The 15275-nt window shown below is 37.0% G+C and overlaps 1 protein-coding gene across 1 annotated transcript; it reads left to right on the top strand.

The window, feature by feature from the left end:
* The first annotated feature begins 2347 nt into the window (after positions 1-2347).
* Positions 2348-7669, top strand: LOC109211750 (uncharacterized mitochondrial protein AtMg00810-like). The gene is made up of 4 exons (XM_019375323.1): positions 2348-2791; positions 4029-4125; positions 5453-5549; positions 7375-7669. Exons 1-4 carry the CDS (start codon positions 2348-2350, stop codon positions 7667-7669), a joined length of 933 nt encoding a protein of 310 aa, XP_019230868.1.
* Positions 7670-15275: the final 7606 nt, after the last annotated feature.

Below are 15275 nucleotides of genomic sequence, written 5' to 3'. Positions count from 1 at the left end.
TTCTCGTACTAAATTGTTCGTCCCTTGCATGACTCCATGCTTATACTTGCCTTTAATTGTTTTACTTGCACATCTTGAGTGTCACATGTCTTAATTGTCCTGTTGTTTTTGTAATATTTGTTGCATTCTATGGTGTAGTTTCATTTGCGTGAGTTTGTTTAGTTTGTTAGATACCGATAAACTTGTAAAGTTGAAACTTCGAATTGTTAGAGATTCTTTGATTATTATGTGGTCCTTTATTGCCTTGTACTTTTACTCTCTTGATGTATAAATTCTTGTAAATTGGGATATCAGATTTTTTATGTTAATTTAAATTTTTTGGGGAGCGGGTTGCACGCAGCAACTGAAATTGAAAGGTAACGAATTAAAATGGTGGAATAAGGACGGATTTTGACATTGATAAATGATGATATGGTGGGATCGGGTTGCACGCTGCAACGGATTGTATATGTGGTACTTGACATTGACAAATAATAATATGGTGGGATCGTATTGTGCGCCACAACGGATTGTATATATGGTACTTGACATTGATAAATGATGACGTGGTGGGATCGGGTTGCGCGCCGCAACGGTTTGTATATGTTGTACTTGTCATTATTGTTGAGTTGGCCTCGACATTTTTATATGAGGTTATGAGACGTATTATTCTGGGCTTTTTGATAATGTGGTTTAAGTTTACTTTCATGAGTTAATTGATTTCCTTCCGATTCCTGTTTCTTTTCCTGTTATCATCATTACCACTGCGTACAGATTATTGTAAATGGCCCACTTGAGCCTCGCCACTTGTTCATCGAGGTTAGGCTCAGCACTTACAGAGTAAAGGGGTTCGATTGTACTCATACTACACTTTGCACTTCTTGTACAGATACTAGAGTTGTACCTAGCAGCACTCAGTAGCTTTTACTTGGATTCAGTCGCTGTCAGAGACTTGAGGTATAGTTGCACGATGTCCACAGCCGTGAAGTCCCCTTCCCTTCTATCTTTACTGTTTTATTGAGTTTCAAAACAGTGTATTTTGTTCAGACTTTATTTGTAGTACTCTAGATGTTCATGTACTCGTGACTCCAGGTTCTGGGTTTTGTTTAGACTTAGTTGTACGGTATTATTTCACTCTACTTCCGACTTATACCGTTATCATTGTTAATATTTTATTTTGAATTGTTAGAATTAGTTAATTTTCTGTTTCATGTCGGCTTTCCTAGTAAGTAGATGTTAGGCGCCATCATGACCCCGAGGTTGGGATTCCGGGTCATAACATATATGATTTATAGACCAAGTCATTTTTTGTGAGCATGGATGTGTCATTTAGAGAACATGTATTCCCTTTCAAGGAACTAGCATCAGACTAGAATGAATTGTTTCCTCTGCAGTCATCTATTTCACAGTATCCAACAAAGGTCTTCCTTAAGAACAATGTTAAGTACTATGTACAAGAGGATGCAACTCCCCCTCAAATAGAAGCAGGTGTCCCAGAATCTATTCACACTATAAGTGATTATGCTCAATCAACAGAAGCAACACTTATAGAACAAGTCACTGTGCCAGATACTAATGAAACTATTAATAGTTCAGTTCAGCCAATAGAAGACATATACCTACAAAACAAATCCCTGCAAATGAAAATACAGAATTCTTAGACCTCTCTCATGCACCATTGATGGGAGATCAAGCTTCTGATGTGGTCCAAGGCACAAATAAATCAGTTAGAACATCTAAGCCGCCAATTTGGTTGAAAGACTATGAGACAAACAAGAAATTTATTGGGAAGTATTCATATCCATTGTCCAATGGTTTGTTTTATGCTAATCTCACAGTTGGATATCCATCTTATTTGATGGCCTTTTCAACTTGTATTGAACCTAGCTCTTTTAAGGAAGCTTCTCAAGACAACAAGTGGATTGAGGCTATGAAACAAGAAATATAGGCTTTAGATGATAATCATACTTGGGAGATAGTAGATCTACCAGTAGGGAAACAAGCTATTGGATCCAAATGGGTGTATAAAATTAAATATATAGCAAATGGAGAAGTAGAGAGATTCAAAGCAAGGCTAGTTGCTAAAGGATACACCCAAAAGAAGGACTTGACTATCATGACATATTCTCACATGTGGCTAAAATGGTCACAATGAGGACAATCATTAGCATAGCTGCTATTCCAGATGGATATTAACAATGCCTTCCTACAAGGTGACCTATATGAAGAGGTATACGTGAGTTTGCCGCAAGGATTTCACATACAGGGGGAGAAGAAAGTGTGTACACTTTTGAAATCACTTTATGGGCTTGAACAAGCCTCACGACAATGAAATATCAATCTAACTGAACCTTGCTTAATAGTGGATATGAACAAAGTGCTTTTGATCAATTCTCTTTTCACCAAGAAACAAGGGATTGAGATGGTAATTATCCTCATCTATGTGGATGATTTACTCATCACTGGAAGTAAATCTTCACTAGTACAAGATGCAAAAATGACTTTGCATAGTCAGTTTAAAGTTAAAGATCTGGGAGAGTTGAGACACTTTCTTGGAATAGAAGTGATGAGATCAAAGAGGGGAATCTTACTCAATCAAAGAAAACATACCCTGCAATTGATTTCACAAGTTGGGCTGAGTGGATCTAAGCATGTTACTACACCTCCGGAACTTAATCAGAGATTGACCACTACAGATTATGAATCTTATGTTGGGAAATCAGGTGATCCAAAGTTAGCAGACATCACAACGTACCAACAGTTGATTGGCAAGCTCTTATACTTAATAATTACACAACCAGATATAAGCTTTGTTGATACCCAATTTTGCCCTCATATTTTTGTAAAATATATATATGCTTTCAAAACATCAATTTTCGATAATTTTTAGAGCATTTAAATTGATTTTTCCTGCATTTAAATTACTTAAATAATTATTAATTACTCCTTCAAATTATTTTTTTGATGACTTAGTTACCTAAAATTATGCACCTATAATATATGTTTCAAATATTTTATTTTATTTCGTATAATTACATTAGCATTCTTTAATTTATTTATCTAATTTTACAATAATAGCCTATATTCATATACAAATGCTCCTTATTTATACTATTTGTGTTAAAAATAGTATTTTATATTTTTATAATGTTAAATCATTATTCTTAGTCATTTTAGTGCATAAAAATCATTTACTAATAATTTTTATACATTATTTTGCTAAATTATATGTGTTTAAAAGGCTGGCCCAATTGTGAGTGATTTTTTCGGAACAAATTGGCCCAGTACCTTAGCCCAATAACCCCAGCCCAAATCAAATAACCCCTTAACCTAAAACTCGATCGGTACCCGTTCTAATTGACCCGCCCCATTTATTTGTAATCCTGGCCGTTGATCTTTTAAGATCAGCGACCCTCGTTCACTCTCCTCTTTTAATTAACCCCAACCCAGAAACCCTAACCCCATTTCCCTTGAGACTTCGCCTCTAAACTCTCTCTGTCTCGCCTCTATCTGAAGAACCCTAATCGCCTCCCTTCACCAATCCCCCTTTCTAATCCCATAGCCATGGGATTCTCCCATTATTTACTTACCATATTAGTGCTCCTCCGCTACTGGGTGTTTCTTCATGGTATCACTTAGTACTTGCCTAAATATGGCAAGTACTACCTCTCAATTTCTAAGCCGTCCAATGTCAATCGTCTAAATCTGGATGATATCTCGTCCATATAAATCATGGACAGGCTATATTGGGTTTGATTAGCCAAGATTTCCAGTCAATCTTTGATTTCGGTCAACTAGGGTTTACCATTTTCCCCTAATCCAATTTTCTAATAATTCTGCATGTTAATACTTCCTTATTTATGTTTGATTTTTATAGTTTTCCTTGTTTACTTGTTTGATTTCTATCACTATATAAACCCCTCCCCATCCCCTTTGAGAGTGGACTTTTAGTCGATAATCTCACTAATAATTTGAAGCTTTATCTATTATTCCTTCATTATCTTATTCTTTAAACTGAGAGCTATTGTTCGAACTTTCTCTTTGTGCAGCATTGCCGAGGTTCTTGTGAAGCTCTTGGGAACTTCGACGCATTAAGGTTCTGGGTTCTTGTGGATCTTTTGTTCTTTATTGTTGTCCATTTAACTGGTAAGCCACTTGACTTTTGCAATTTCATCCTTATGAGTCTTTGATTTGCATGTGTTCACACCTCTGAAACCCATGGCCTAATGTGTTTGTAGGTTACTTTTATGCACGACTCTGTCAACTTTGCTTTGTTTTAAGTCTCTTTAGCATTTAGCTTCTCATAATGCTACTAGTTCTGAGATTGCCTAAGTTTAACTGGGATAATATGACCCTCCTAAGCTCTTTTAACTAATGTATTGGTTCCTGAATGTTGATAAATATTACTTGCTTTGTCCTGAATCTCTATAATGAACGCTTCACACTTGTGTTAGAACATCCTGTGTTAATTATGATGATTCTCTGCTATTTTGTCACTAAGCATGCTCACTTGATCTCATACCCCTTTTAGTGACTGTTTGAGTTTTGGAAAAGTCATCTCAATTTGTTTGAACTGCCTCACGATATTAGGGTGAATCTCTAACATAATCTGGACCTTCTTTAGGTAATTAGTCTACTGTGTCAATGCTAGAATACCTACATGTGTTGTGTGGCATGAGCTTATATTTCCACTCTGTTCTGAATCTCTGTAATGTTTGTCATGTATATATCATGTGTTTTAACCTGTGTTAAGACCTTTTTTTATTAACTATGATCTTGCTTCCCTGATAATATGTCCCTCAGTATGTCTTTAGCTCACCTAATCCCCTATTCCTTCAATGATTATTTGGCTTGTCACAACGTGTGCTCCTTATCATGTCTCAATGCAGTCTTGCTTCTTGATGAGAGTTAACATGTTTGTCTTATGACAATAGGATGTATACTTAGCATAATTTGGACCTCTTAGGGTTTCAAATTGTTTAGTATTGTGTATCTATGCATGATAACCTCTTGCAAACTTGTTTCTCTCCTAACTCTTTCAATATGTGACTGTTATGTGCTACTTTGCTAAGCGTCGAAATCCTACTGAATCTGCTTCTAAGTTATGTGACCTGCTTGATTAGCTGCTCTGTATGCTCAACTTGGCTATGTCTACTTTAGGTTATAAGTATATTCCCAACTTCTGCCCCTCAACCACTATCCATTCTCCCTCATTTGTTACCTATACTATTCTGAGCTTTTCATTCTTAGCCGGCTGAAAGCCAAGGCTACTAAGGCTCTTACTACTGACCTCTATAGTGTGAGCACCGCTCGGGGTCCATTTGAGACCCTTGTGAACTCTGACACACTAGGATTTGGGTCCGTAGTCACTCTCTGAAACTTGAAGTATCCTACTCAACCCTTTCTTCTTATTATGTGCTGGGGCTTATGTGGTTCAATGCTTGGAAACATGGTTATGTGATTTGGCTTTGAGCTCTTCTATGGATTCTGGATTATGTTGGTGAATATGGCTCCTTGTTGGAAGTCTGGGTATGCTGCATGAGAATTGCTGAAGGCCCAGACAGTGCTGGGTATTTCTTTTGGGCCTGTTGTGGGCCTACTGTCATTATTTATACCACATTTGTAATTACTTTATTATTGGGCCTGTAATAATTTTGTAATGAACAACGGGGTGTTAGTAAAATGGGGAATGGGTAGGTTCTTAATGTTTGTATAAAAGGGGTAGACAACATGCCTATAGGACTTTGTGATTTACTTGCTATTCAATCACAATGTGCACCATAGGAATCATTTCATTAGGGGAAGCACAAACACACACACTCTCTGCTAGCAAATATGAATTCAAATGCAGTAATTATTCTTACTGCTACGTGTTACTAGAAAACCTTCCTATAGGAACAAATGTCAATGAACTTTCTTTCAATTCACTTCAAATCATGCCTATAGGATTTTGATCACTTCATTCGCTACTGTATCGCACTGATCACTAGAAATCATGCCTATAGGATTTTGATCATTTCATTTGTTATTGTATCGCACTGTTTACTAGAAATCATGCCTATAGGACTAAGTATAACAATAAAATGAGTTCCAAGCGTCAACTGTTAGAGATCCTGCCTATAGGGTATATTACTCGTTTTGTTAATGATGGACCTCTAAAATGCCGTTTACTATTTGTTCCTGTCGCTGTCAGCAAGCATAAGTAATTCTGGGCTCCTCCCAATGGTTTTTTCACTATTCCTTACTGCACGAGTCACCTGGACACAACAGGTTTAATAACTGGAAACCTGTAATCTCAATAATCAGCGTATATAATCCTGTATGTGAGCAGTGCCCAGCCTCTGAAACTGCTTGTATGCTTTGATGCATTGTCACATAGAAATCATGTCTATAAGGCTTAAGGTTCTTAATTCTGAATTAACATGAAAATTTGTCTTGCGTGCATTTGTTGCTTAAGTGTGGAGGCAAACATGAGCCCTTGACTGCCCATATTTGAAGTCCAATATGTTTTTGTATGTTGCCTAGTTTTGACATTTCTGAGCAACCTAAGTAAAGTCTAGAACCACCCAAATAGAGGTGCAAAACCTCCTGGACCATAGGCATGGAACGGGTAGTGCATGCATAGGATACGACATAGAATTGAATTAGAGCGCTTTTAGGTAAACAACTTTAACATAGTAATCGGGTAGCAGGAGATGATAGTCTGTATCCACTGAATAATATGAGTAACTCCCTACCTCAAGGGAGTTGTGAAGTATTATTTATGTTGCACGGGGTGATCCTTTAGGCTAAAAAACTTAGGACGCCCCTCCCCCCCCCCNNCGTACGACCGTCCCCCCCCCCCCCCCCCCCCCCGTGTTTTTCTTTATACGTTGTTATAAGATCTAAATAGTTGTACCCGTATATTCGTACTAAGATCAGTATTAATCATGTTGTAATAAGGTTCTTTGACTTCTGAATTCCCTTTGTTTATTTGATCACCTACCTTACTTGTAATCCACATAATCTTAAGTTCGGCCGGGACCCACAGTTGTGAACCTCGAAGAGTGCCTAACACCTTCTCTTTGAGGTAATTTGAGCCCTTACCCGATCTTTGGTGGCACAGACTAGTCAATCAGATTATCTGCATAATAGGTGCCCTAACGCACCTTAAAAGTCGTTAGGTGGCGACTCTTCTTCTTTTAGCACTCTAACACCCATTCCAAAGAAGATGTCACGACGTTGAAACTCGCTTTCGCGAGAAAACGGGGTGCGACAAGCTTTGCAGTTCAGAGTTTGAGTCAATTCATGCAAAGGCTTAAACACTCACATATGGAGGTAGCTTTAAGGGTAGTCAGCACATATAAAAGGATCTCCGGATTTAGGAGTATTGCTTCAAGCAAGTCCAATTGACAGTATCATTGCCTATTGTGATTCTGATTGGGCTGCTTGTCCAAACATAAAGAGGTCTGTTATTGGCTATGTAATAAAGCTAGGAAGCTCATTGATTTCCTGGAAGTCTAAGAAGCAACAAAAAATAAGTAGAAGATTTGCAGAAGCGGAGTACAGAAGCATGGCAGCAGATGTGGCTGAGGTCACAAGGCTTTCAGGCTTGTTGGATGAATTGGGGATTCAGATATCAAACACCTGTGAACCTACTCTGTGGCAACAAGACAACTATCTAGATAGCAGGGAATCCTATCTTCCATGAAAGAATAAAGCACATCAAGATAGATTACCATTTTATCAGAGAAAAGATCAAGTCAAGCCTTATTGCAGCTGATCATGTTCCTTCTTCTCCGCAGCTTGCAGACTTGTTAACCAAAGGCACACCTACAGCCTAGCATAGTCACTTACTTTTCAAGCTTAAAGTGTCAGATATATTTCACCCTCCAGCTTGAAGGGGAGTATTGGAAGATAGTGGGTAAGGGAAGTTTAGTCTTTTCTAACTCACTATTTGTTAGACACGTCAGGAGAGGGTGGTTATATACCCACACATGAAGTATTTCAGATACATTTATTATATACGATCAATAAGAATAGTTCTCCTTCTTTCTACTTTCTCTCTCTAAATTCTCTCTTAGATTTCATCTTTTGCTTCAATGCAAGTGCTTAGATCTCGATTCATAGCTAAACTGCATATTATATTAGAATGTTAGCACCACTTTGTTGGGAAACAAACCTCTTGTACGTAACAATTCCATTACCTATCATATTCTTGAGTTCCATAGGAAACAAGTCTATCTCTTAGAGGAATAAAACCTCTCAAATTCTTTCGCTATATCTCTTCTTCTCTAACTATATAGTCTCCCAAACTTGATGATATGCGCATGAAAATTACTCTACTGAGATTTACATAAACCTAACCTTAGACCTGAAGAAGAAGAGAAATCAATGGAAGTAGCAGAGGCTTCACAGGCCGGATGCAATGGCTAGTTGAACCTTTATGGCAGGGGCGGAGCTAGAGATCGAGGTGTGGGTTCGAGTGAACCCAATAACTTAAGTTCAAATTTTGTATTTGTCTTAAGAAATTTAATTAATTGTATGTACAAATTATTTATTTAAAATTTAATAACTTAAAATGACTTGAGTTTTGAACTCATAAACTTCTCATTTTGGCTCCGCCACTTTTGCGTGGTGAGGTTTACGACCATACTTGAGAAAATCTGAAATGCAATTCTGTCTACACTGATGTTGATTTTGTTTTAAGGGCTCATTTTGCTTCCGTTGCCGAAAATAAAGATGGTGAGCCAACACAAGTTCTATTTTATGACTTGCCCTAATTTTCTTACCATATTTGGATTCACCTATTACTTGAAGGAAGGAAAAAATATTTACCATAAATACTTTTTCTTTTTCTTAAAGGAAAATATAGATCTTCTCCATATTTGAAAAATCTTATTCTTGGAGGAAAAGATTTTGATCTCTATAAAATAATAAATTCTCCTTCACATAACAATTGAATTCATAATGTAGTATTTAAGAGAGTCTTGTTTAGGGAGAATATTTATTCTCTCATAAGTACTTTTCTCTTTTAGATTAGTAGACTGGTGTAGGCCAATTGACCAAACAATATTAAATATGCTTTTTAGTATAATTCTTTTTTATCTTCACCAAGGTTTGCTTACTAGTTTTCGCATGCGCCTTGTTATTTTTTATCCCCATAGCCAAAGCGAGGTTGAAGACAGGTTCATATCAATTTGTAAAAAAGAGAAAGTCTGAAATACTACACGTGGAGATAAATTCTCAACCATAGTTTCAACATACCTCGTGCTACTTCTTTAAAACAAAAAGGCAAAATACATACATAGCCACCTGAAGTTGTCACGATTTTCCACTTAGACGCCTAAACTGACGATGTTTCCTATTAAACATGTAAAGTACATGTAAAGTGTATATGTTGAACCCTTCATTACAAGCCAGCAAAATAAATAAAGTGTGGTGATATGGCAAAGACAACCAATAAAATGAAGCCATGTGGCCTTTGAGTCCAATTATTTACAACAAAAAAGAATCTTGAGCCCAAAAAAATGAACAAGAAGCTATCTTCAGAACACACACACCCGGTAGTGATCTCCTTCACCAGAAATCCCTTCTTCCCTCTCCATCGGCTTAATTCCATAAAAACACTTTCCCACCTCATCTTCAGTTGTTATCTTCTTCAGAAAGTTCTTGGCGGCATTTTCATCGAATGAACCACTGCTGAAGTCGAACTCAACAAATCGCGAGCTTGAGATCGATAACCTAAAAGAGCAAACACTCCTGAACATCATTATTACTCCTAATATATATTTAGGCTAAAGGTTCGATTTCTGCTATTTAACTTTTGTCATTTGAACCTTTTTAGAGCTAACGAAGATGGTAGAAAAGGAATAGTAACTTTTGTCTTTTGCAGCCTTCACAATCGGAGTCGAACTGGACTAAGGACTTGCAAAGCCACTAAACTTTTTGTATTGGACTTCAGTTCACTATTTCGAGATTTGACATCGTGTTGGTATGTTGAGAAAATTTACTATTCATAGAAGTATGAAGTAGAGGAAGAAAAGTAATGAAAGTGAGAAAAGAACTCGGCGGAATTCATTCGCCGGCAAGCACAAAAGAGAGCTCTAAATTTAAGTAAACATATAGTAGCTTAATATGTCACTCCACACGCTAAAAGAAATGTATAATATACACTGCGCCATGTCAGCAATGTGTGTTCAATAGATACAGTTTGCGTGTACTTTAAGTGTCTAATAGGAAACCTCATTAGTGGAGGTGTTTAAGTGAAAATCGGAACAATTTAAGGTGGCTATGTATGTATTTGGCCAAACAAAAATTATTTTTAACCCATGCTTATGGGTTCCTATTTTAACTAATGTTTATTTTTGACGCATGGGCTCTACTTTAAATTCTACCTGCACTTTTAACGCAGGGTTCCACTATTTTTAACACGTGCTCGCTTTTAATGCACGAGGCTCCAATTTTCAACCTATATCTACTTTTGTTGAATGATAGAGGATTTCCAAGAAGATATTCTCCATATTAAGATCTGATCCTCTAAGATTTTAGAGATAATTGTTGTAATCTAGAATATCAAATTCTGATTCTTTTTTTTTTATTTTATTCTGTATAATCCCAAATTTTATGGGATTTAGAAGATTCTATTTCTAACCTCTTCTTGTATATAAAGCCATATATATGACATTCAAAGACATGAATGAAATTATTCAAGTTTCTTACTCTTTCCACATAGTATCAGAGCGTTAGGCTTATTACTGACTGATTTTTTTTTCATGCATCCATCTTTTCATCACATTTGTCCTCTTTATCCGCCCAAGGGTTGAAACCATTTAAAAACCATGTCCGAAAAGAGTACTATTGCGAATACTCCAGTCTCTGAAAATGTTTCTACCACTGTAGAGCGGTTTCAACTGGAGATTTATAAAATATTCAAGCCTCTTATCGGTTGAATGGAAAAAATTATTTAAAATGGTCTCAGCTTGTTCGTACCTTTCTAAAAGGTAAAGGAAAATTAGGACATCTCCTCGGTACAGGACCATCCAAAGAAGACCCCAAGTTTGATGCATGGGATGAACATAATTCAATGGTGATGTCATGGTTATGGAACTCCATGCTTCCAAAAATTAGTGATACCGTTATGTTTCTGAATACTGCTAAGGAAATTTGGGATGCAGTGAAGGAGACATACTCTAAAGTTCATGATGCTGCCAAGATCTATGAAATAAAAACAAAATTATCTGCAACAAAATAGGGAGCTCGATCTGTCACTGAATATTCTAACCTATTACAGGGGTTATGGCAAGAGATGGTTCACTATCAATGCATTCAAATGCGTTGCACAGACGATACTGTAATTTTAAAAAGATTTATTGAGAAAGAAAGGATTATGATTTTCTTGCAGGGCTAGATGCAGAGTTTGATGTTGCACGAGTGCAAATTTTAGGGAAAGAAGATCTGCCATCATTGAATGAGACAATGGCCATCAAACGGACAGAGGAAGGACGGAGGAGTGTTATGCTTAAAACTCAAATAAATGAAGGACCGGCTCTTATGACAAAAGGGACAAATAAAAAGGAGTCTGGAGTTTCACAATTGGAGAGCACCGTAAGCCCGCAAGTTCATTCAAACCGCTTGTCAACAGGGACAATATTTACTGCACTTACTGCAAAAAGTACCGGCACACAAGAGAGAGATGTTGGAAACACAATGGTAAACCTCCAACCAAAAATACTTTTGATGGAAAGCAGGCACACATTGCTAGCAGCCCTCAGATTGATGAAAAAAGTCCATTAGTCCCAGAATTCAACAAAGAAGATATTGAGAAATTGAAGACATCGCTGGAATCTCTGGAGATATCATCTTTGGCAGGTAGTTGTTCAATGGACTTTGCAGGTACTTCCACTTTCGTTGCTAATGTTAGAGACAAATTTTCTCCAATGTGGGTGGTTGATTTCGGGCAACTGATCATATGACTTGTTCCTCCCATCTCTTTATATCATATTCACCTTGCCCTAGATATAAAAAAATAACTATAGCCGATGGTTTAGTTATTACTGTAGCTGGCCAAGGAGACATAGAACTGGGAAAGTCTTTAATACTTAAGAATGTTCTTCATGTCCCAAAATTATTTGCAAATCTCATTTCTGTCCACAAAGTCACCAAAGATTCCAAATGCAAACTAACCTTTTTCTCTTCATATTGTGCATTTCGGGAACAGGACACGAAGGAGATGATTGGGCGTGTTAGTGAGAAAGGTGGTCTTTATTTTCTGGATTTTCACAATGGTGGAGATACAATTAAGAATTCCTTATCTAGTTCATTCTTGTCTGAATCTGTTATGTCCAATAAAGAGAGAGTTTGGCTCTATCATCGTCGCTTAGGTCATCCTTCTTTTTATGTAATCAAGCTAATGTTTCCATCTTTATTCAAAGATTTGGTTGTTGAGTCTTTTCATTGTGAAGATTGTGAAATTGCAAAACATAAATGTGTTTCCTTTCCAATAAGCAACAAAAGATGTCAGACTCCATTTTCTCTTATTCATAGTGATGTTTGGGGACCCTCTTCCATTCCTCATATTTTCGGTGCTAGATGGTTTGTGTCATTCACTGATGATTGTACAAGAGTAACGTGGATCTATTTGTTAAAGCAAAAATCAGATGTCAGCCACGTTCTTCCTACCTTTTTTAATCTGATTAAAACCCAATTTGATGTGACAATTAAAAGATTCCGTCTGATAACGTCAAGGACTATTTCAATCAAAACCTCTCTGTTTTCTTCAAAAATGAGGAAATTGTTCACGAATCTTCATGTGTCAATACTCCTCAACAAAATGGGATAGCGAAGAGAAGAAACGGTTTGTTACTTGACATTACTAGATCACTATTGTTTCACAAAAAGGTTCCAAATCAGTATTGGGGAGAAGTTGTCCTAACTGCTGCATATCTTAGTAAGAGAATACCATCAAGAATTCTGAATTTTAAGAGCCCACTTGATACTCTTAGGAGTTTCTTCCCGAATTTCGAAAATTCCAATAAATTGATTCCTAGAATCTTTGGGAGTATTGCCTATGTTCACATTCATTCTCATAATAGAGGCAAATTAGATCCACGTGCTCTTAAGTGTTTTCATTGGATATTCTCCTTCTCAAAAAGGATATAAGTGTTACCAACCATCAACCAAGAAGTTTTTTGTTTCAGCTGATGTCACATTTGATGAAAGTGAGTCATTTTTTAATAGTTCTTACATTGAGGGGGATTTATTGAATGGAAAAGGATCTCTAGACTTATCACTACTTGATTTGTCTATTCCTAGCCCTGACAAATCCTTATTTGTGTCCTTGCCTGAAACCATCTCTTAACTCATCTGAGTCTCTAAATCCTAATGAACCTATTGGGTCTTCTAATCTTGATATAGATAAAGGAATTCAAGAAAGTAATCCACCATTGCAGGTTTATTCTAGAAGAAAGAGGCTAACTGATCAAACTACTCAACCACAATTGTCTCCTCATGTTACCGCTCCCAATACCTATCCTGAACCTGTTGAACCATCAGAAACACCAAACCAAACTGATCATGAAGAAGAATATAACCAACCAAATGACCTTGACCTTCCCGTTGCACTTAGAAAAGAAACCAGAACCTGCACACAACACCCTTTGTGCCTTTCCTTGACATATCAAAACCTATCCCCAAGCCATAAAGCTTTTCTCCGTAACCTCTACACAATTCCTGTTCCAAAAAATTTGTCTGAAGCATTAGGTAACAAAGAGTGGGAAGAATCTATAAAGGTGGAAATGGAAGCATTGCAGAAGAATAAAACTTGGAAAATGGTGGAATTACCAAAAGGGAAAAAGCCGGTAGGGTGTAAATGGGTGTTTACCCTGAAATACAAGTCAGGTGGGTCTATAGAAAGATTTAAAGCACGTTTAGTAGCAAAGGGTTACACACAGACCTATGGAATTGATTATTTGGAGACTTTTGCCTCAATGAAAAAAATGAACACAGTGAGGATCTTATTGTCATTGACTGCGATTTTTAATTGGAACCTACAGCAATTTGATGTTAAAAATGCTTTTCTACATAGAGATTTAGATGAGGAGATCTATATGGAGGTACCACCTGGTTTTGAAAGCAAGAAGGGAATGGTATGTAGACTGAAGAAGGCACTCTACGGACTAAAGCAATCACCCCGTGCATGGTTTAGAAGATTTACAAAGGTTATGATCAAGCTAGGCTATCGGTAGAGTCCAGGAGACCACACCTTGTTCATAAGGCACTCAAAAACAGGAAAGGTAACTGCTCTACTAGTCTATGTAGATAATATCATAGTAACAGGTGATGATTCAGAGGAGATACACAATTTGAAGAATTTTTTACTCAAGGAATTTGATATCAAAATCTTGGAAAATTAAAGTATTTTTTGGGAATTGAAGTAGCACATTCTAAACAAGGAATCTTTGTTTCTCAACAAAAATATGTGCTTGATTTGCTGAACGAAACAGGGAAATTAGGGTGTAAACCAGTGGCCACCCCAATTGAATATAATCATGGGTTGTGTAATGCTCCAGAAGATTGTATGGTAGATAAAGGCTCGTATCAAAGGTTGTAGGAAAATTGATCTACTTGTCCCATACAAGGCCAGACATTGCCTTTGTTGTAAGTGTCGTTAGCCAATTTATGCATGACCCTAGAGAAATGCATCTCCAAGCAGCCAACAGGATTCTACATATCTTAAAGGAAGTCCCGGAAAAGGAATACTATTCAGAAGAGGAGGAGACATGGTTTTAGAGGCTTATACTGATGCGGATTATGCTGGTTTATTAGTGGATCGAAGGTCAACTTCTGGATATTGTACTTTTTTAGGAGGAAATCTTGTGACTTGGAGAAGTAAAAAACAGAACGTAGTGGCCAGATCAAGTGCAGAATCCGAGTTCAGATCTATGGCGATAGAAGTTTGTGAGTAGTTATGGTTAAAGATAATCCTTGATGATTTGAAGATAAGATGAGAAGGACCTATGAGACTATATTGTGACAATAAATCAGCAATAAGTATAGCTCATAATCCTGTTCAGCATGATCGCACAAAGCATATTGAGGTAGATAGACACTTCATTAAGGAGAAATTAGATAGTGGACTCATCTGTACGCCATTTGTATCTACAAAAGATCAGTTGGCCGATGTTTTAACAAAAGGACTGCCAAACAATGTGTTTCAAGACCTGATAAGCAAGCTAGGAATGGAAGATATCCATTTACCAACTTGAGGGGGAGTGTTGAATGATAGAGGATTTCCAGGAAGATGTTCTCCATATCAA

The sequence above is a fragment of the Nicotiana attenuata genome, unplaced genomic scaffold (assembly GCF_001879085.1).
Source record: "Nicotiana attenuata strain UT unplaced genomic scaffold, NIATTr2, whole genome shotgun sequence".
NCBI lineage: Eukaryota > Viridiplantae > Streptophyta > Magnoliopsida > Solanales > Solanaceae > Nicotiana > Nicotiana attenuata.
Note: the sequence above shows the minus strand (reverse complement) of the source record. Positions and strands in the feature narration are given on the sequence as shown.